This window comes from Mesitornis unicolor, unplaced genomic scaffold (assembly GCF_000695765.1).
Source record: "Mesitornis unicolor isolate BGI_N332 unplaced genomic scaffold, ASM69576v1 scaffold46908, whole genome shotgun sequence".
NCBI classification, from domain to species: Eukaryota; Metazoa; Chordata; class Aves; order Mesitornithiformes; family Mesitornithidae; genus Mesitornis; species Mesitornis unicolor.
The window spans coordinates 70580-84359 of NW_010203445.1; the positions used below are offsets into that span (position 1 = coordinate 70580).

General features: G+C 35.1%; 1 protein-coding gene across 1 annotated transcript in view; it reads left to right on the forward strand.

The window, feature by feature from the left end:
• USH2A (Usher syndrome 2A (autosomal recessive, mild)) overlaps nucleotides 1–13780 on the forward strand; it is a 103956-nt gene that overhangs the window by 69583 nt on the left and 20593 nt on the right. Inside the window, exons 12-14 of the mRNA XM_010190705.1 lie at nucleotides 159–800; nucleotides 6139–6322; nucleotides 11515–11678. Coding sequence (XP_010189007.1) covers nucleotides 159–800; nucleotides 6139–6322; nucleotides 11515–11678 — 990 coding nt within the window. The remainder of the gene's footprint in view (nucleotides 1–158; nucleotides 801–6138; nucleotides 6323–11514; nucleotides 11679–13780) is intronic.

A 13780-nucleotide genomic window follows, 5' to 3' on the forward strand; every position in this document is an offset into this window, starting at 1 on the left:
CTGCTAATTATGCTGGTGGAGAACATTAGTCCTTTCCTTTTTCTTTTTTTTTTCCTTTTTTGTTTTCTTTTTAACTGTAGTATACTTATCCTTTTAAAAAAATTGAAATTAATAGCTTTATAGCTTTTTTTTTTAATGAATATCTTTTCTTTTTCCAGGTCTTAGGTGTGAGAGTTGCAATTTTGGATTTAAAGCTCTCAGATATTCTAATGAAGATGGATGTGAGCCTTGTTGGTGCAACAGCCACGGCTCGGTGAACCAATTCTGCAACCCTCTCTCTGGGCAGTGCAATTGTAAAGAACGAGTGAAGGGGCTTCACTGTGACACCTGCATGGACAACTTTTATGGGCTGGATGTAACTGGTTGTAAGGCTTGTGAATGTGATGTTGCAGGGTCATTTTTTGGATCTGTGTGCAATGCAAAGACAGGGCAATGTGCGTGTAAACCAAATATTGGAGGAAGGCAATGTGACGAGTGCCTAGATGGCTACCACAAAGTACAGAAAAATAATTCCTTTATTTGTCTGCCGTGTAAGTGTGATAAGGCGGGTACAGTAAATGGCTCTCTGCTTTGTGACAAATCAACAGGACAATGTCCTTGCAAAGCTGGTGTAACTGGTCTTCAGTGCCGTCAGTGCATGCCTCGTACATACAACCTCAGCATGAGCAACCTCCGTGGCTGCCAGCGTTGTGACTGTGACACTCTGGGCACAATGGCAGGAACAGTTTGTGACCATGTTACTGGACAATGTGTCTGTTTGCCTCACCGTCAGGGGAGAAGATGTGATGAGTGTAAACCAGGTAAGGAAATTGTATTTGATGTAGTGAGTTCTGCTTTGTTGGATGTTGTTATAATTCCTACTGTTTTTAGAATGTGTTTAAACAGCTTCACACCTAATATGTCTCTGACTTATGTTATTAATTATTTTTCCATTTCTTCCTAACTCTGTGAGAAGGAAGTATTAACATCCTAATTTCTGTCAAATATTTATTCTATTGCCAGAGGTTGTATAATTTGTGTTATTACTGCAGTTTCAATGTATTGAAAATAAGGTTAGGCCTAGTTCTTCTAGATATTGAGAAATTACACAAATTGTCATGGCCTGTTCACTGAGTAAGAGGTAATAGCATAATTTGATGATCAGCAGCTACCCTCATAATAAAAAATGTGGATTTGGAAGGCAGGGTGCAAAGCTTTTCAGGGAGGGCATTTCATGCGTAATGCTGAGTATGGTGGGAGGTACAGAGATGGTTACATAAACTTTGATGAGACTGGCAACCATGCCACTTAAAAAGCATTCACCTGCCTTGTTGTGTTGAGGATGTGCTGGCTTTCTGAAGGACTGCATACAGTTTAGCCCTACAAGTAGATGATATTGCAGCTGCTACATATCAGTTCAAGATTTCGTACCATATTACTGTAAACAGATTTAATTGTTCACTGTAAGTGGGAAGCTCTGTAGTTACATCTTGATGTTTTTGTTCTAAAAAGCAGGTAGGTGAAGTGAAACTATAGGTAATATTAACCTACCTTTAGTAATAATATTAAACAGATAGATTTAGTTCAAGTTAAATACATATGCAATTTATTAAAGTAGCAGGTCACATTAAAAGGTACACTATAGCTCCATTGGTTTTAATATGCCATTCAATAATTTGAACAGGGGTTAAAAAAGCTGCTTAACCTCCATTAAGTATTTTTAAAAATACTTTCATTTAAATTATTTTAGGTGCATATACTAATAAATAAGGCAGCATTCTGTTTTTCTTAGTTCCTCCTCCAGTGCTATGTGACCTGCTAACCCTCTACAGCAGCCACTTAATCAGAGATCGGCAGAGGAGTAATGTCAAGGCTTCTCGAGTCAGTGACCGCCCTTGTCCTTGAAAGAGAAAGGCCAGGGTTTATGCAGAACTAAATGGTTTAAAAAGGTTTAATTGATAGTATGAACAGACTGCTTTGTAGAAAAGCTTACATGGCACTCAAAGAAATATTTCCACAATAGTTCCTGTTAATTTTTTTTTTCCTAAGTGATAAGTATAAGCATGTATGTGCTGAGCACTGAGCTCTCTTCTGCGGGTGGTAGTGTAAGTCCATACAATTTTAAGAGCACTGTATTACTCTTAGTGTAGCACAGCATACTACTGTTTTTTCACTGATATTTTAGTGTTCATCTCAGTGTGAGCTCACTTAGACATTCAATATATCTAACGTTATATAAATATTCTTTGTTAGTATGTTCTAAAGGAGAGTTTTCTATAAAACAGGTGTGAGTATAACCTGCTAGTAATACTGGTGTTAAATTGTAGAACTATGGAAGAGCTTAATTGGTTTCAAGTAATCTAAACATGTCCTGTGGCTTTGCCTTGGGACAAAGATAAGAAAAAGTACTCAAGTATATATGTGGCCAACACAGCCTAATTAAAAGTACACAATTAATTAGTTAACACTGGCAGCCCTAAACACATACTGAGGACTTGTGAGGTTGCTGGGATGTTTTAACTCTGTGGCCTGAGTTTCCGTAGTGGAATACAGATAATATGTCTTTTAATTTATTTATTTATTTTTAATTATGTATAATTCTAACATGAAACTAAATGAAAGAGCAATTTTACCTCATATGTAAACTTGCTTTTGAGATGTCCTAGGTCACAGTCTTAGAAAACGGATCTTTCTAGCCCTTAGATAGGTGTGAAAAGTTTGTCCCTGCCTCATTCTGGGACTGTGGTGCCACTCTGACTGGGATTTGTGTCATACAGATCGTGTTCAGCACAGGTCTTGGATCCTGCTATGAAAGCAGAAAAAAATGGAGGAAAAAAACCAACCAAAACACCACCAAAAAAACCCCAACCCAAAACCAAAAACATTTTGTTAGTTCTTTACTCAGTGACCACAGCTTTTCATGGAATGTTATGTAGTACGGAAAAGGTGTAAACCACCATGTAGGATGTGTGGCAGGGCACCAATACTGAATTTTGTTGTATGTACTATATCTCTTCTTGGCCAGAAAAAAAGTGAAGTATGTTGTGACAACATTATCAGTGTTGTTAACTCCGCATTTTGAAGCACAGACTGTGATTAAGAAATAAGCATTACTGCCATGGTTGGTAAGCATATAAAAGTGCTAAAGAATTGTTTGGGTGTTCCTTTTCCATGAGCTATACAGTGGGAGAAATAGTGAGAGTATGATTAAATAAGGAAGATGAGTACTTTGCTATGACTTTCATTCTTCCTTTTGAAGAGTATGTTTGATTGACAAATGTGATCAGTTATGGCTGAATTGGAAAAAAACCTGTAAAAGAATAAGCATAATACTAGTTATATACATAGATCTTGTAGAGATTTGCAGTGGCTGTCTTAAAATTGGAAATTGGCTCTATTATACAACAGTGGATCCTTCATAAAGCAATTTTTATGAGCTCTTCTAACCTTGCTGTAAATTAAGCTTGCATTAAGTTGTTTCTTACTCTTTCCTGCCAAATTTCTAGGTGGTGGAAGTAAATAATAATAATAGTTAGGACAAACAGTATGAATTTGTAATCTGGTGTCTTTTTTTCTTTTTGTCTACTTTTATCATGTTAATTTACTTATAAATTAGTTGGGGAAGGACTGTCTCCGTTTTCCTATCCCTCACTTTTACTTTTAAAAACATTTTTATTCTTACTTGCTACTTACAGAAAAATAAGTGGTAATTTCCAGAAACTTAGTTAAACTTTTAGAGTATTTGTAAAATATTATTATTAAAAAAATAAATAATTTCAAATCTATCACTGCTCTACAGTGGTTTAGGTGGTATTATATTAGGAGAGCCAGGATGTTTAACATTAAGGTATAGATTCTTTGAAATTATGAGTTTCACTGCTGTGACAAAAACAATATATGATATAGTCATCAACCCTGCTCACCTAAAATGAATTTCTAGAGATGTGCCTATTTATCCACTATAGTCTTTTCTTATACACTATTTTCATGCAAAATTCCAGATGGAAGAAGACTTGTTTTAGCCTGAGTGCTTTTCATTTACTGCAACTGTAAACTGGGTCCTGAAGAAGTGCTTTGACCTTCTGCAAGAGTCCAGGCTTAAACTTGTTTCCTATCTTCCTGTTATGTTCTTTGAGAGAAGTCGTTCATTGTGCTCAAGAGTGACATTGCTGGGAAATGGTCTCCTCTATTTATGCACAGGATGGGCACTGTTGTGTGCAGACAACTGCAGTATGAGATAATACATGCTGCCTCACTAATAACTTCCAGTTATTCACTCTCTGTGGTGGCTCAGATCGGGGCCTCTCTGGAATTAAGTGCCAACAGCATGTTTTTTTATGATGTGAATGTATGTTAACTGGAGACTGATATCACTTCTCTGTCCACTTGAGATTTATCTCACTGAGGACCAGCAGCTAAACTTGAACAAAGATTCCAGCAGTAAAATTCCAATGTTTTCAATTTGTTTAGTTCCTCTGCTATTTGGATATGAGCTCACAGTGCAACACTGCAGTGAAAACAGAGAATACCACCCTAGGGGTGTATATATAAAGCTCTCTCTCGTAAGACAAAATAAATAATAAGGCCTTGAGTGATATGACATGTTACAGTCCAATTTTGGGCTCTTTATTATAAAGCAGGACATCAGAAAGTTGTTGGACAGCAAAAAAGGTTGGGTAACTGAGAACATGACTAAGAAGATTGAACCGGAAAGAGAGGGAAGGTATCTGAGAAATCTGTGCAAATACTGCATATCTGAGTAACGGCTGAAATTATTTAATTGAAGTTGTGCAATAATAGTTAATAGTAACCAGCTGACAGCGATACAAATTCCTATCAATGACCCTATCTTAGAGTTGATGTTCAACTTGCAGTTGACAAGTGTCCCTTAATACTCTGTGACCATCATCATTTGCAGAACTTGTACACATTGCTACATTTTTAATCAACTGTGCTGGTCCAAAGGGGAAAACAAAACAAAACAAAAAAACCATAACCATTTACATGAAAACCCCAGTGAAATGTCTGTTAATAATAGGTAAAAGTATAAAATAATTTTGGAAAATTATGTCATTATATTTCTTACTGATATTCCCTTATTTCAATTGTCTTCTGATCAGACATACAGAAAAGAAAGTAGTAAGAATGGAAGAAGCTCACAGTTAGCACAACAGGTTTTGCAAGTAGCACAGCATAATTTTAAAAAATGTGCTTAAAAGCTCTTTTGCTTGTAATTTCAGGCAAGGCTGTGAATAATGGGCAAGTTCTTCAGTGACCAGATTAGAGGTGTACAAACTTTATCTAGCTGTATTTATCAGTAATGGTTTAGAGACTTGCATAGATAAAGATTGCTTGTGAGGTCAACAGGATGAAAGATAGTATTGCAGAAGCATACCAAATATACTGTGGGGAAGGTGAAGTGAATGCTCCAGTTCATAATTGGAAATAATACAGAAACAGAAGGATGGGATACAGAATGAAGACTTTTTAATTGCAGATAGGTAACTTTTTTCAACGGTTTATTAGTTTCTATAAAAATATTTGTGTAGGATGAAAGCTATATGTTGAAAAGCAGTAAAATATAAATTTTACCTAGACCCTAGAATGATAATTTAATGTAGGTTTTCCTAAGAAACATCCTCTTGTTTCAATGATTAAGCCAACCACTGTTTGAGAAACCTTTAGAGACTTTTAGGAGAAAATATTTGCATTTCTTGTGTTTTGTGAATGGCCATTTTCAGATATAAGATCCCAGACTGGAATGGACAAATGTCTGTTCCTGGAGGTTATTTTATATGTTCCTACTGCTTCTGGTACATTCATTAGTACCTCTCAGTCCTTGGGTCTTTACTTTCCCCACAAACACATTAACATAGTCCCCCTATTTTGCATTTGCTCTGTCTAAAATAAAGTCTGTAGAGAGAGAATAAAAAATCAGAGTTGGCAACTGAAGGATGAATAATAGCTTTACAAAGTGCCAATGAGAAGATTTAGTATCTCAGCTCTGCAGAAGGACTCTATTGCTTTATTTGAGTTGATGTGTCTGTTACCTAAGCTTTAGTTCTGTTGTTTCATCCTCGATTATACACAAGTTAATAAAAAGCTTACTCTGTTCACTTTTTGCACATTGCCTATTCTCAAAATTCCTTTCTTTCCCAGGTTTTTATTTTTCTCCATCCAGTGTCACTGGCTGTCTGCCATGCCTGTGCCACACAGCTGGTTCAGTGAATCAGACCTGTAATAAACTAACTGGCCAGTGTATTTGCCGAGATGCCTCTGTAACAGGACAGACATGTGATCATTGCAAAGAACTTTATTTTGGATTTGACTCTGTCACAGGGAGGTGAGTGTTGCTTTTTTTACAGGTTGCTTATAACATCCTCGTGACATTTTTCTTACAGTGGAAGGTTGCAGTGACAATGAAAATATGTGCTCAAGTTACATTAATCGTTCTCTAAGTTCATGTGTGCACTCTGATTTATGTGTGGCACATTGTGTAACCCTCTGTGCTCCCGTGAGCTGAAGGAAATAGAAGTTTTGCCACAGACTTAAGTAGAAACAATATGAAAGCTATATACAGCAAATACTATCTAATGTTATAGCATAGCTATACAGTAATTGTATATTATATATAGTATACTATATACTATATTATATTATGTTATATATAATATATTATGTGTAGCAATGTATATATAGTAATATATAGTAATTGTTTCTCTACGTTTCCTCTGCATCTTCAGTAAGATGTGTTGGTGTCTGAGGTGTTAATCATTGACTACTATAATATGGGTAATATGCCATTATTATAACCAGTGAATGCTATTGAAGATTTCAGGAAGACATTTTAATGAAAAGAAAAAGCAAAAAAATAAATGAATTAGATATCCCTGTCGTTCCAAATTTCTTTTAGTATTAGCAGTTGAAATACTTAGAATACCTTTCCTCTTAAAAAAATCTGTTTTTCTGAAGCAGTATATTCTTTTTCAGCATTTAGTTGTGTGCCACAGGATAAATTGTTTATCTAATGTAGCCTGGGGCCTCTAGGTACGTGGAAAGTATATGGCTATATTCCCTGGAATGTAATTGGAAAAATATATCTATAGGTACTGCATTATTATTCCAACTATTGCTCTATCTTTCTTTTCCAGGATCTTTTTTCTTGCTTAATCCCCACAATCTCGATTTCCTTTTAAATACAGTCTGGAAAGGTTGCACAGCTCTAATGCTATCATATTTTCATGCAGACTGTTGGTGTTAAATTGTTTTGTTATATTTAGTATTTTTGCCTTTAAAAAAAACCCACAGGCAGAAGCAAAATCTGTACAACATTCCCCTCCCTGTGCTCCTTTCCCCCATGTAGACATGCTTTTAGGCAGTGATTTTCAGTATTGTCTTGCATATACTTGACATTATTCTGCAGATTTTTCAATTTAACTTTTATGTTACTGTCACTCATCACAGATTTTTTTAAAGTTGTTTTTTTACTGTTGTGGGTCACAGAGGCATCTGCTAATGGCCATAAAGTAATCTGTAGGAGTAAAGACCTCCTATTTTCACTTCCTGTCATTTCTAATGGTAAGGAATAAGATCTATGTAATACTAAAGTTCCTTTTGCAATATACTTTGCTTATTCTTAATGCTTTTTTTTTTGGTTACTTGGAATAGATGCCCCCTTTTCCCTCCTCAGTTGTAGCAGGTGATTGAGAGGTTTTATGTCTGTGTTAAACACGAGGTCTCCTGAACTAGGTATTGGCCTCCAGTTACTTCCATTTTGAGCTGTCTTCTGAAGTTCAAAGTGTGTATGTATCTAGAATTATCTAGATCCAGATCTTGTAAAGGCAAAGTTTTCACAGTTCTAGAATTTGAATCAGAATTGTCTTTAATGCCTTAATACATCTTATTCCTCATGACAGTATTGAAGGCTGTTCTGGTAGTACATTAACATGGTTAACTTGCATTGTATATGCTTGGCTTCCTTTTGGTTAGCATCTACTCGGGCAATGTACCTCTGTTCCACAGGCAGAAACACTTATCCAATGAAAATGATAATCCAGGTCTTTATTTGTTAATCTACTTTAATCCATTTCTTTAACTGTTAATATCTTCTTAAAAAGAGTAATGTGCTTTTTCTTCCTTTGTAAAGTTACAAAGTCATTTAAAACCTTCTTGCTCCACATACGTTTTGAGGGCTCTGGTTACAGAACAAAAAGCTATCTGGCTGAGTGGCAAAGTCATATCTATCTTGGCACAATAGCAGAAAAGAAGCAAAAATTGTGACACACAGAGACTGCGAGGCTTTAAATTTCTCCCACTTTTGGAGGAAGGTATATGTGAGCTTATTTACTTTCTGATGTTTTTGAGATAACACAGGAACTCTATATTTTTTTAATGTATTTCTGCTTATGAAACAGGAAAATTCCTGTGGCAATTAAAGAATTAGAACTACTGTGTGTCTGCAGTTGTCTGAACAGCTCTGCAATGATTGTGGGCATTGGTACACATTTGGAATGCTTTACCTCTGTATTGTTTACCATAATGAACTGGTCAATGAACATCACAAATTGTTTATCTATATATATATATCTTGACAGATTACTGTTTATGAAATCCATTTAGCAAGTGAGGTTTTCCCATAAGGATGAAAAATGAAGATTTTAAACAGATTGCTGGAGAGGCTCTAACTGCACCTAGAGAGTCAATGTAATAAAGGTTTCTCTATATTAATATTACAAAACCCATTTATCCTCACAAAATCAATATTGCAATTCATCTTGGCCTGACGTTTCTCTTTCCAGGTTTTAAAAGTCTGTTTTCCTTGATTGTATATGATTCTGTTTTAATAAAACTCAAATAAAATATTTGACTCTGAGTATCTTGAAGCAGCATTTAACAAGAATACTGAAAATACCTTACTTAAAAGTTTCAAAGAATATTATTTTTTTAAAAAAAATCTTTAATTGGCTGAATCCTTAATCCTGACTGAAAAGCATGAACTATGCATAACAAAGCCAGTACAAAGGTTACGCAGTTTAAGAAAATGATGTGTGTGATTACACAAATATAAAGTGTAATCCTATGGAACTGTTTGCAGGTTCTGGAGCATAACTGAGTACAGGTGGAGGTAGGAAGCCTACACTTGTCCTAGAAGAAAATGCAACAATTTCAAGCAGAAAGAATCAACCCCACCCTGCCAGGCAGTGAAAACTCTTACTGTGACTGTATGTGTATGTGAGTTTGTCTCATGTGTGAATGATAATGAAAACTGGAATGCTCACAGGGTCCTCATTCATAAGAGGTGCAGTAATATACAGGAGCAGTAAAAGAAGCTTGTCTTTTACTGTTTATCTGTTGAGATACTTTTGTTAACACCCACCCCAAACTATATGTAATAAATATCATCATGCAATGAAATTATGAAGTAATAAGGCACTGTCTTGCTGAGTAAATAATGCTTCCTTCATTTTTTTTCTCTTAACTAAAGCATTTTTTTTCTGTCATGATATTTAAATAGTCTAAACAAAACCTCTATTTGAAGGGGCATTTGGATGCACTGTCTGCAGATGAAAAGACTTAATACAGTTTGGAAAAAATTGCCCTTTTCTCTTGACTATAAAAGAGAGCAAACTACAGTATAGTGGTTTCCAAGAGAGAATGTGTTTTATTTATTCCCAAAAGGATATTAGCCCATAAAACAAATTTGCAGTTTATTTTGCAGCTTTAGCTTTTATCAGCCTTTTTAAGGGTGTTGAGTGATTACCCAGGAGATCACACAGCACAAGCTGTTGTGGAGTAAAGGAACTCTAATACTGAGCGCTGTAATGGGCAGAAAATGTATGTGAAGAGTTTTCTTAAACTTGTTTAAAAATCTGTCACATTTAATGTCTATTTCACTGGTTATTGACCTGAATTTTAGTATCCTAATGTGAAAACAGTTTCTACCCTCCCCTCCTTTCTCCCTTGCCTTAAAAATCCGATACCTAAAACATAACGGAACTCACTTTTATTTCTGCCTTCATGTAGATAGAAAGAGAGAGACCAAGGTGATGGTGATGACTGGGAAAATGGCAAAGTAACTTGTTTAAAGGCACCACCACCTGTTTTCTTGAATCTGGTGAAACTGGCCAAGGAAAGATCTGCCAAATATAAATCAATAACTCTTGTCTAGTCTTAGAGCTAGTAGAGCAGACGGGATATGGCATGACTGTCTCACCCTTGGACTTCTCCAAGGTCTTATTGCTGCTTCATCATCTTGGGACCTGGCTTCTGGAGTAATTTAGAATTCCCTCTAGGTTGATGTTTCTGCCTCAGAATGGGACTTTTCCAGCTCAGGGCCAGGGGAGTGATGTGGAGTTTTTCCAGTATGTTTTAGCTGCACTCTACAGTCCCACATTTCTCCCAGTCTATGTTTTTTCAAAACTTTTTTAGTTTGCAGCATTTAAAACATAGTGAAATTAGAATATAAAGTACAGTTCTTTTATTTGAGTTTGTTGACTTTTTCTGTTATGACTAATAATGGCAATCAGTATTGCAATGGGTAGCATAACAGTATTCGCACTAAGGAAAAAATGGCTTTGTTTAACTTCTGAAATGTTCCAAGTCTTTGAATATTTGCATAATCTGACATTGGTATCCCTGCTATAAATGAATGTCAGTGGGGAAATAGTATATCAAGTGACAAACAAGTTGATCACAAGAGGTTTCACATGCAAAAGCCAAAGCATAAATTAATCCTGAAAGTACTCTATTGATGCTAGAGAGATTTACAGAATTGAATTGTGGAATTTGTGTGATTCCAATGCTTTCAAATTTTTTGCTTTTTTTTATTAAAAATATTTTAATTTACACACTTAATGAAATATTCTTTTTAGCAATTTTGTTCACCAGGCTGCAAAGAAAATGTGCTTTCTGTTATAATATTCACATTTCTGCTATTCTGTTTCCTCTCACTGTTGTAATCTGAGTTTTCTTCCTCCCAGTTTTTGTCTACATTCATTCTCCTTTATTCCCAGCATGTTATTTTTTTCACTTCAAGTTGCCTTTGTGGACAAGAAGTTGACAATTGATTTCTTTTTCAACAAAAGCACAGTTTTCTCTAAGCTGGGAGGTTGTACATTTTGTGCAGAAACCTATGAAATGGTTACACAGGTGTCACTGAGCTCTACAGCTCTGCAAGAAAGGTTGTGTGAGTAAACATTGCAGTACTGAGTGTGTAATTTGGTTATTACCAAACATTATCAATTTTATGTATGGATCAATACATATAAGAGCTCTTTAATTCAAAGCAGTTTATATCTAAATTAGAATATTATTCTGGCATTGAGATTTTAATGTTTATTTTAATAATGGGCACTTTTTTTGTAAGTTACTTATTTTTTTAATCAGGCTAATAGATTTTCTACTGTGTCTCAGGCTACTGAACTCTTTATGATTTTTTAATTATGTTACCCAAGAATCTTTGAAACAAAACCCTACTGTGCTTAACTGGAGTGTTAATGTGTTTTGATCACTCCCTTGATTTGTTTTTGTTTATAGATGTCAGCACTGTAATTGTCATCCTGCAGGAGCCATTAGTGGGACTTGTCATCTTGTTACTGGACAGTGTGTTTGTAAACAATTTGTAAGTGGCTTGAAATGTGGCAACTGTGTTCCCGATGCTAGTAATTTGGATGTCCACAACCTATTTGGCTGCAGTAAAAGTAAGTGCATGTTAGGTCTTAAAAGCATGTCTTTCAAATTAATGATTTTTTAATTGATTTAGTGAGTATTAAATTAGATCACCAGTACTAAAACTGGGTTTGACTTTTGGGTTTGACAAAATATTGCACTTAATAAGAAAATAAAAATTTTAAGTTGTCTTCAGGTCAATGTTCTTAAAAGGGTTTTGAGGACATAATGCCATGAAATGCTGAACTGTGGAAAGAGCCTCAAATAATTCTGAAAAAGTTGGTACATTTTTGTGACACACTGTACTGCCATACGCAGTTAACAGCTCAATCTTAGAAACTGTATAACCAGTTACTGATTTTGATGCTAATTGGTCATTTCTGTCACCAGGCCTAATTAATAATGGCCAGACTGGTCTTATTGTGAGAGTTAGCTCAGGTAGCCATGTGCTATGCTATGCAACAGCAGAGTTAGACGTGCCCAAGTAATCTCTGGAGTATGTTTCTGGATCCTCCTTCAGCAATATATTTCTTTGTATTTTTGCATAGATATTTAACTGACATTGATCATTGTGATACGTGCACACTGTAGCTTTGCAAGCAGAGATGTACATGCACAAGAGTTTGTTTACAAGGACAGACAGCTCTCACTTTGATTCCAGTTTGTATTTCATTTTAAATTGTTTTACATTTCAAATAATATGCATTGTGCAGTGCTCTAAATGGGTTAGAATGGAGAGAATGATTTGTTTCCAAAGATTATTTTTTTCTCAAATTTTGGAAGTGCTTAGACACATTTTTTTGTTTTTCCCCATACACTTCTGTAGAAGGCATAATATCTACTCATTGTGCAGATAGTTGATTGGCTTGTTGTTTCTTTAAAAAAATTAGGATGTTTCAACTGAATGTATAATAATAATAATAATACATGGCATTTTTATGATGCTGTTCATCTCCAAAGTGCTTTACAAACATAAACCAACCTACTTATTTATGTTGGGATCTACATCGGATAAAGGTCAATGGCAATTCAACTATAAAATTGATTAATAATAATATGACATAGATAAATAATATCATAGATTTTAGTTAGAAAAAAATGCATCAGGCAGTATTCTAAATGACAAGCGGAGTCCTCTTCTGGACATAAATGATATAGCAATTGTAGTCTTTCGGTTATTCATACCAAAATACTTCAACTTGTTGCACAGATATGGAGCTCTGCATAGCTTGATATTTGTGGTTATTTTAATTGCAGCACAGTGTTTTGTTAATACATATCATCACTGGTTATAAGTCTTTGCCAAGGCATGCAAGCATAAGTTACAGTCCTTGTCCAATTAAAATTCTTTAAGGAAAAGACCTACTTTCCATTTTCCTGCCCAACAATATCTTAGATGCTCCATAAAAAACCCTAAAATACAATATTTTGCTTACATATCTAAACTGGAAAACAGCAAACACTTGAGAGCAATATACAATAGTGTGAGACTGAAAATGGAGAATGAAGGTCATGCTAGTAAATTTTTATGATTCCTCGGGTCTTGTAAGCATGTATTACATAGAGAGAAACTTTCCAAAATGAAAAAGGGATTTAGGAGCACTTTGATTCTCAAACTTTACTCCTGTAGACACTGTAGCATATGCTTGCTTCCTAACTCAAATGAACTCAGAAACTCTAGATTGGCAGCAAACAACCTATGCTTTCTAATGGGAGATGATGATTGTGCTCTTTTCAATGAATATTTGAAATATTTTCTGCTGAAAATTTTCTCATTCTTGACTGAGAGACTGCAGTAGAAGCATGGTGTTTTGTTATCTTACTCTAAATACAGAGCTTTAACTCACACTTTAGATTTGTGTTAATAATGCAGATGTAACGTGACCTGCTGATGTTGGTGTAAATCTCTACATCTATCACCTGTGTGACTTGAGGTCCTCAGGTTATTTTTCTGTCTGCAACATCACTCTTTACTTCTTGTCTCCTGTTAGCTTGGCTGAACAGATTTTGACAATTAACTTTTGGTGAATTATGTACATTAAGCCATATAATGAAGATGATGATTGTTTATAAATGGAAGGAGAAAAAAAATTAATGAAAAGCCACATATTTTTGATATTACTATTTTCTTACA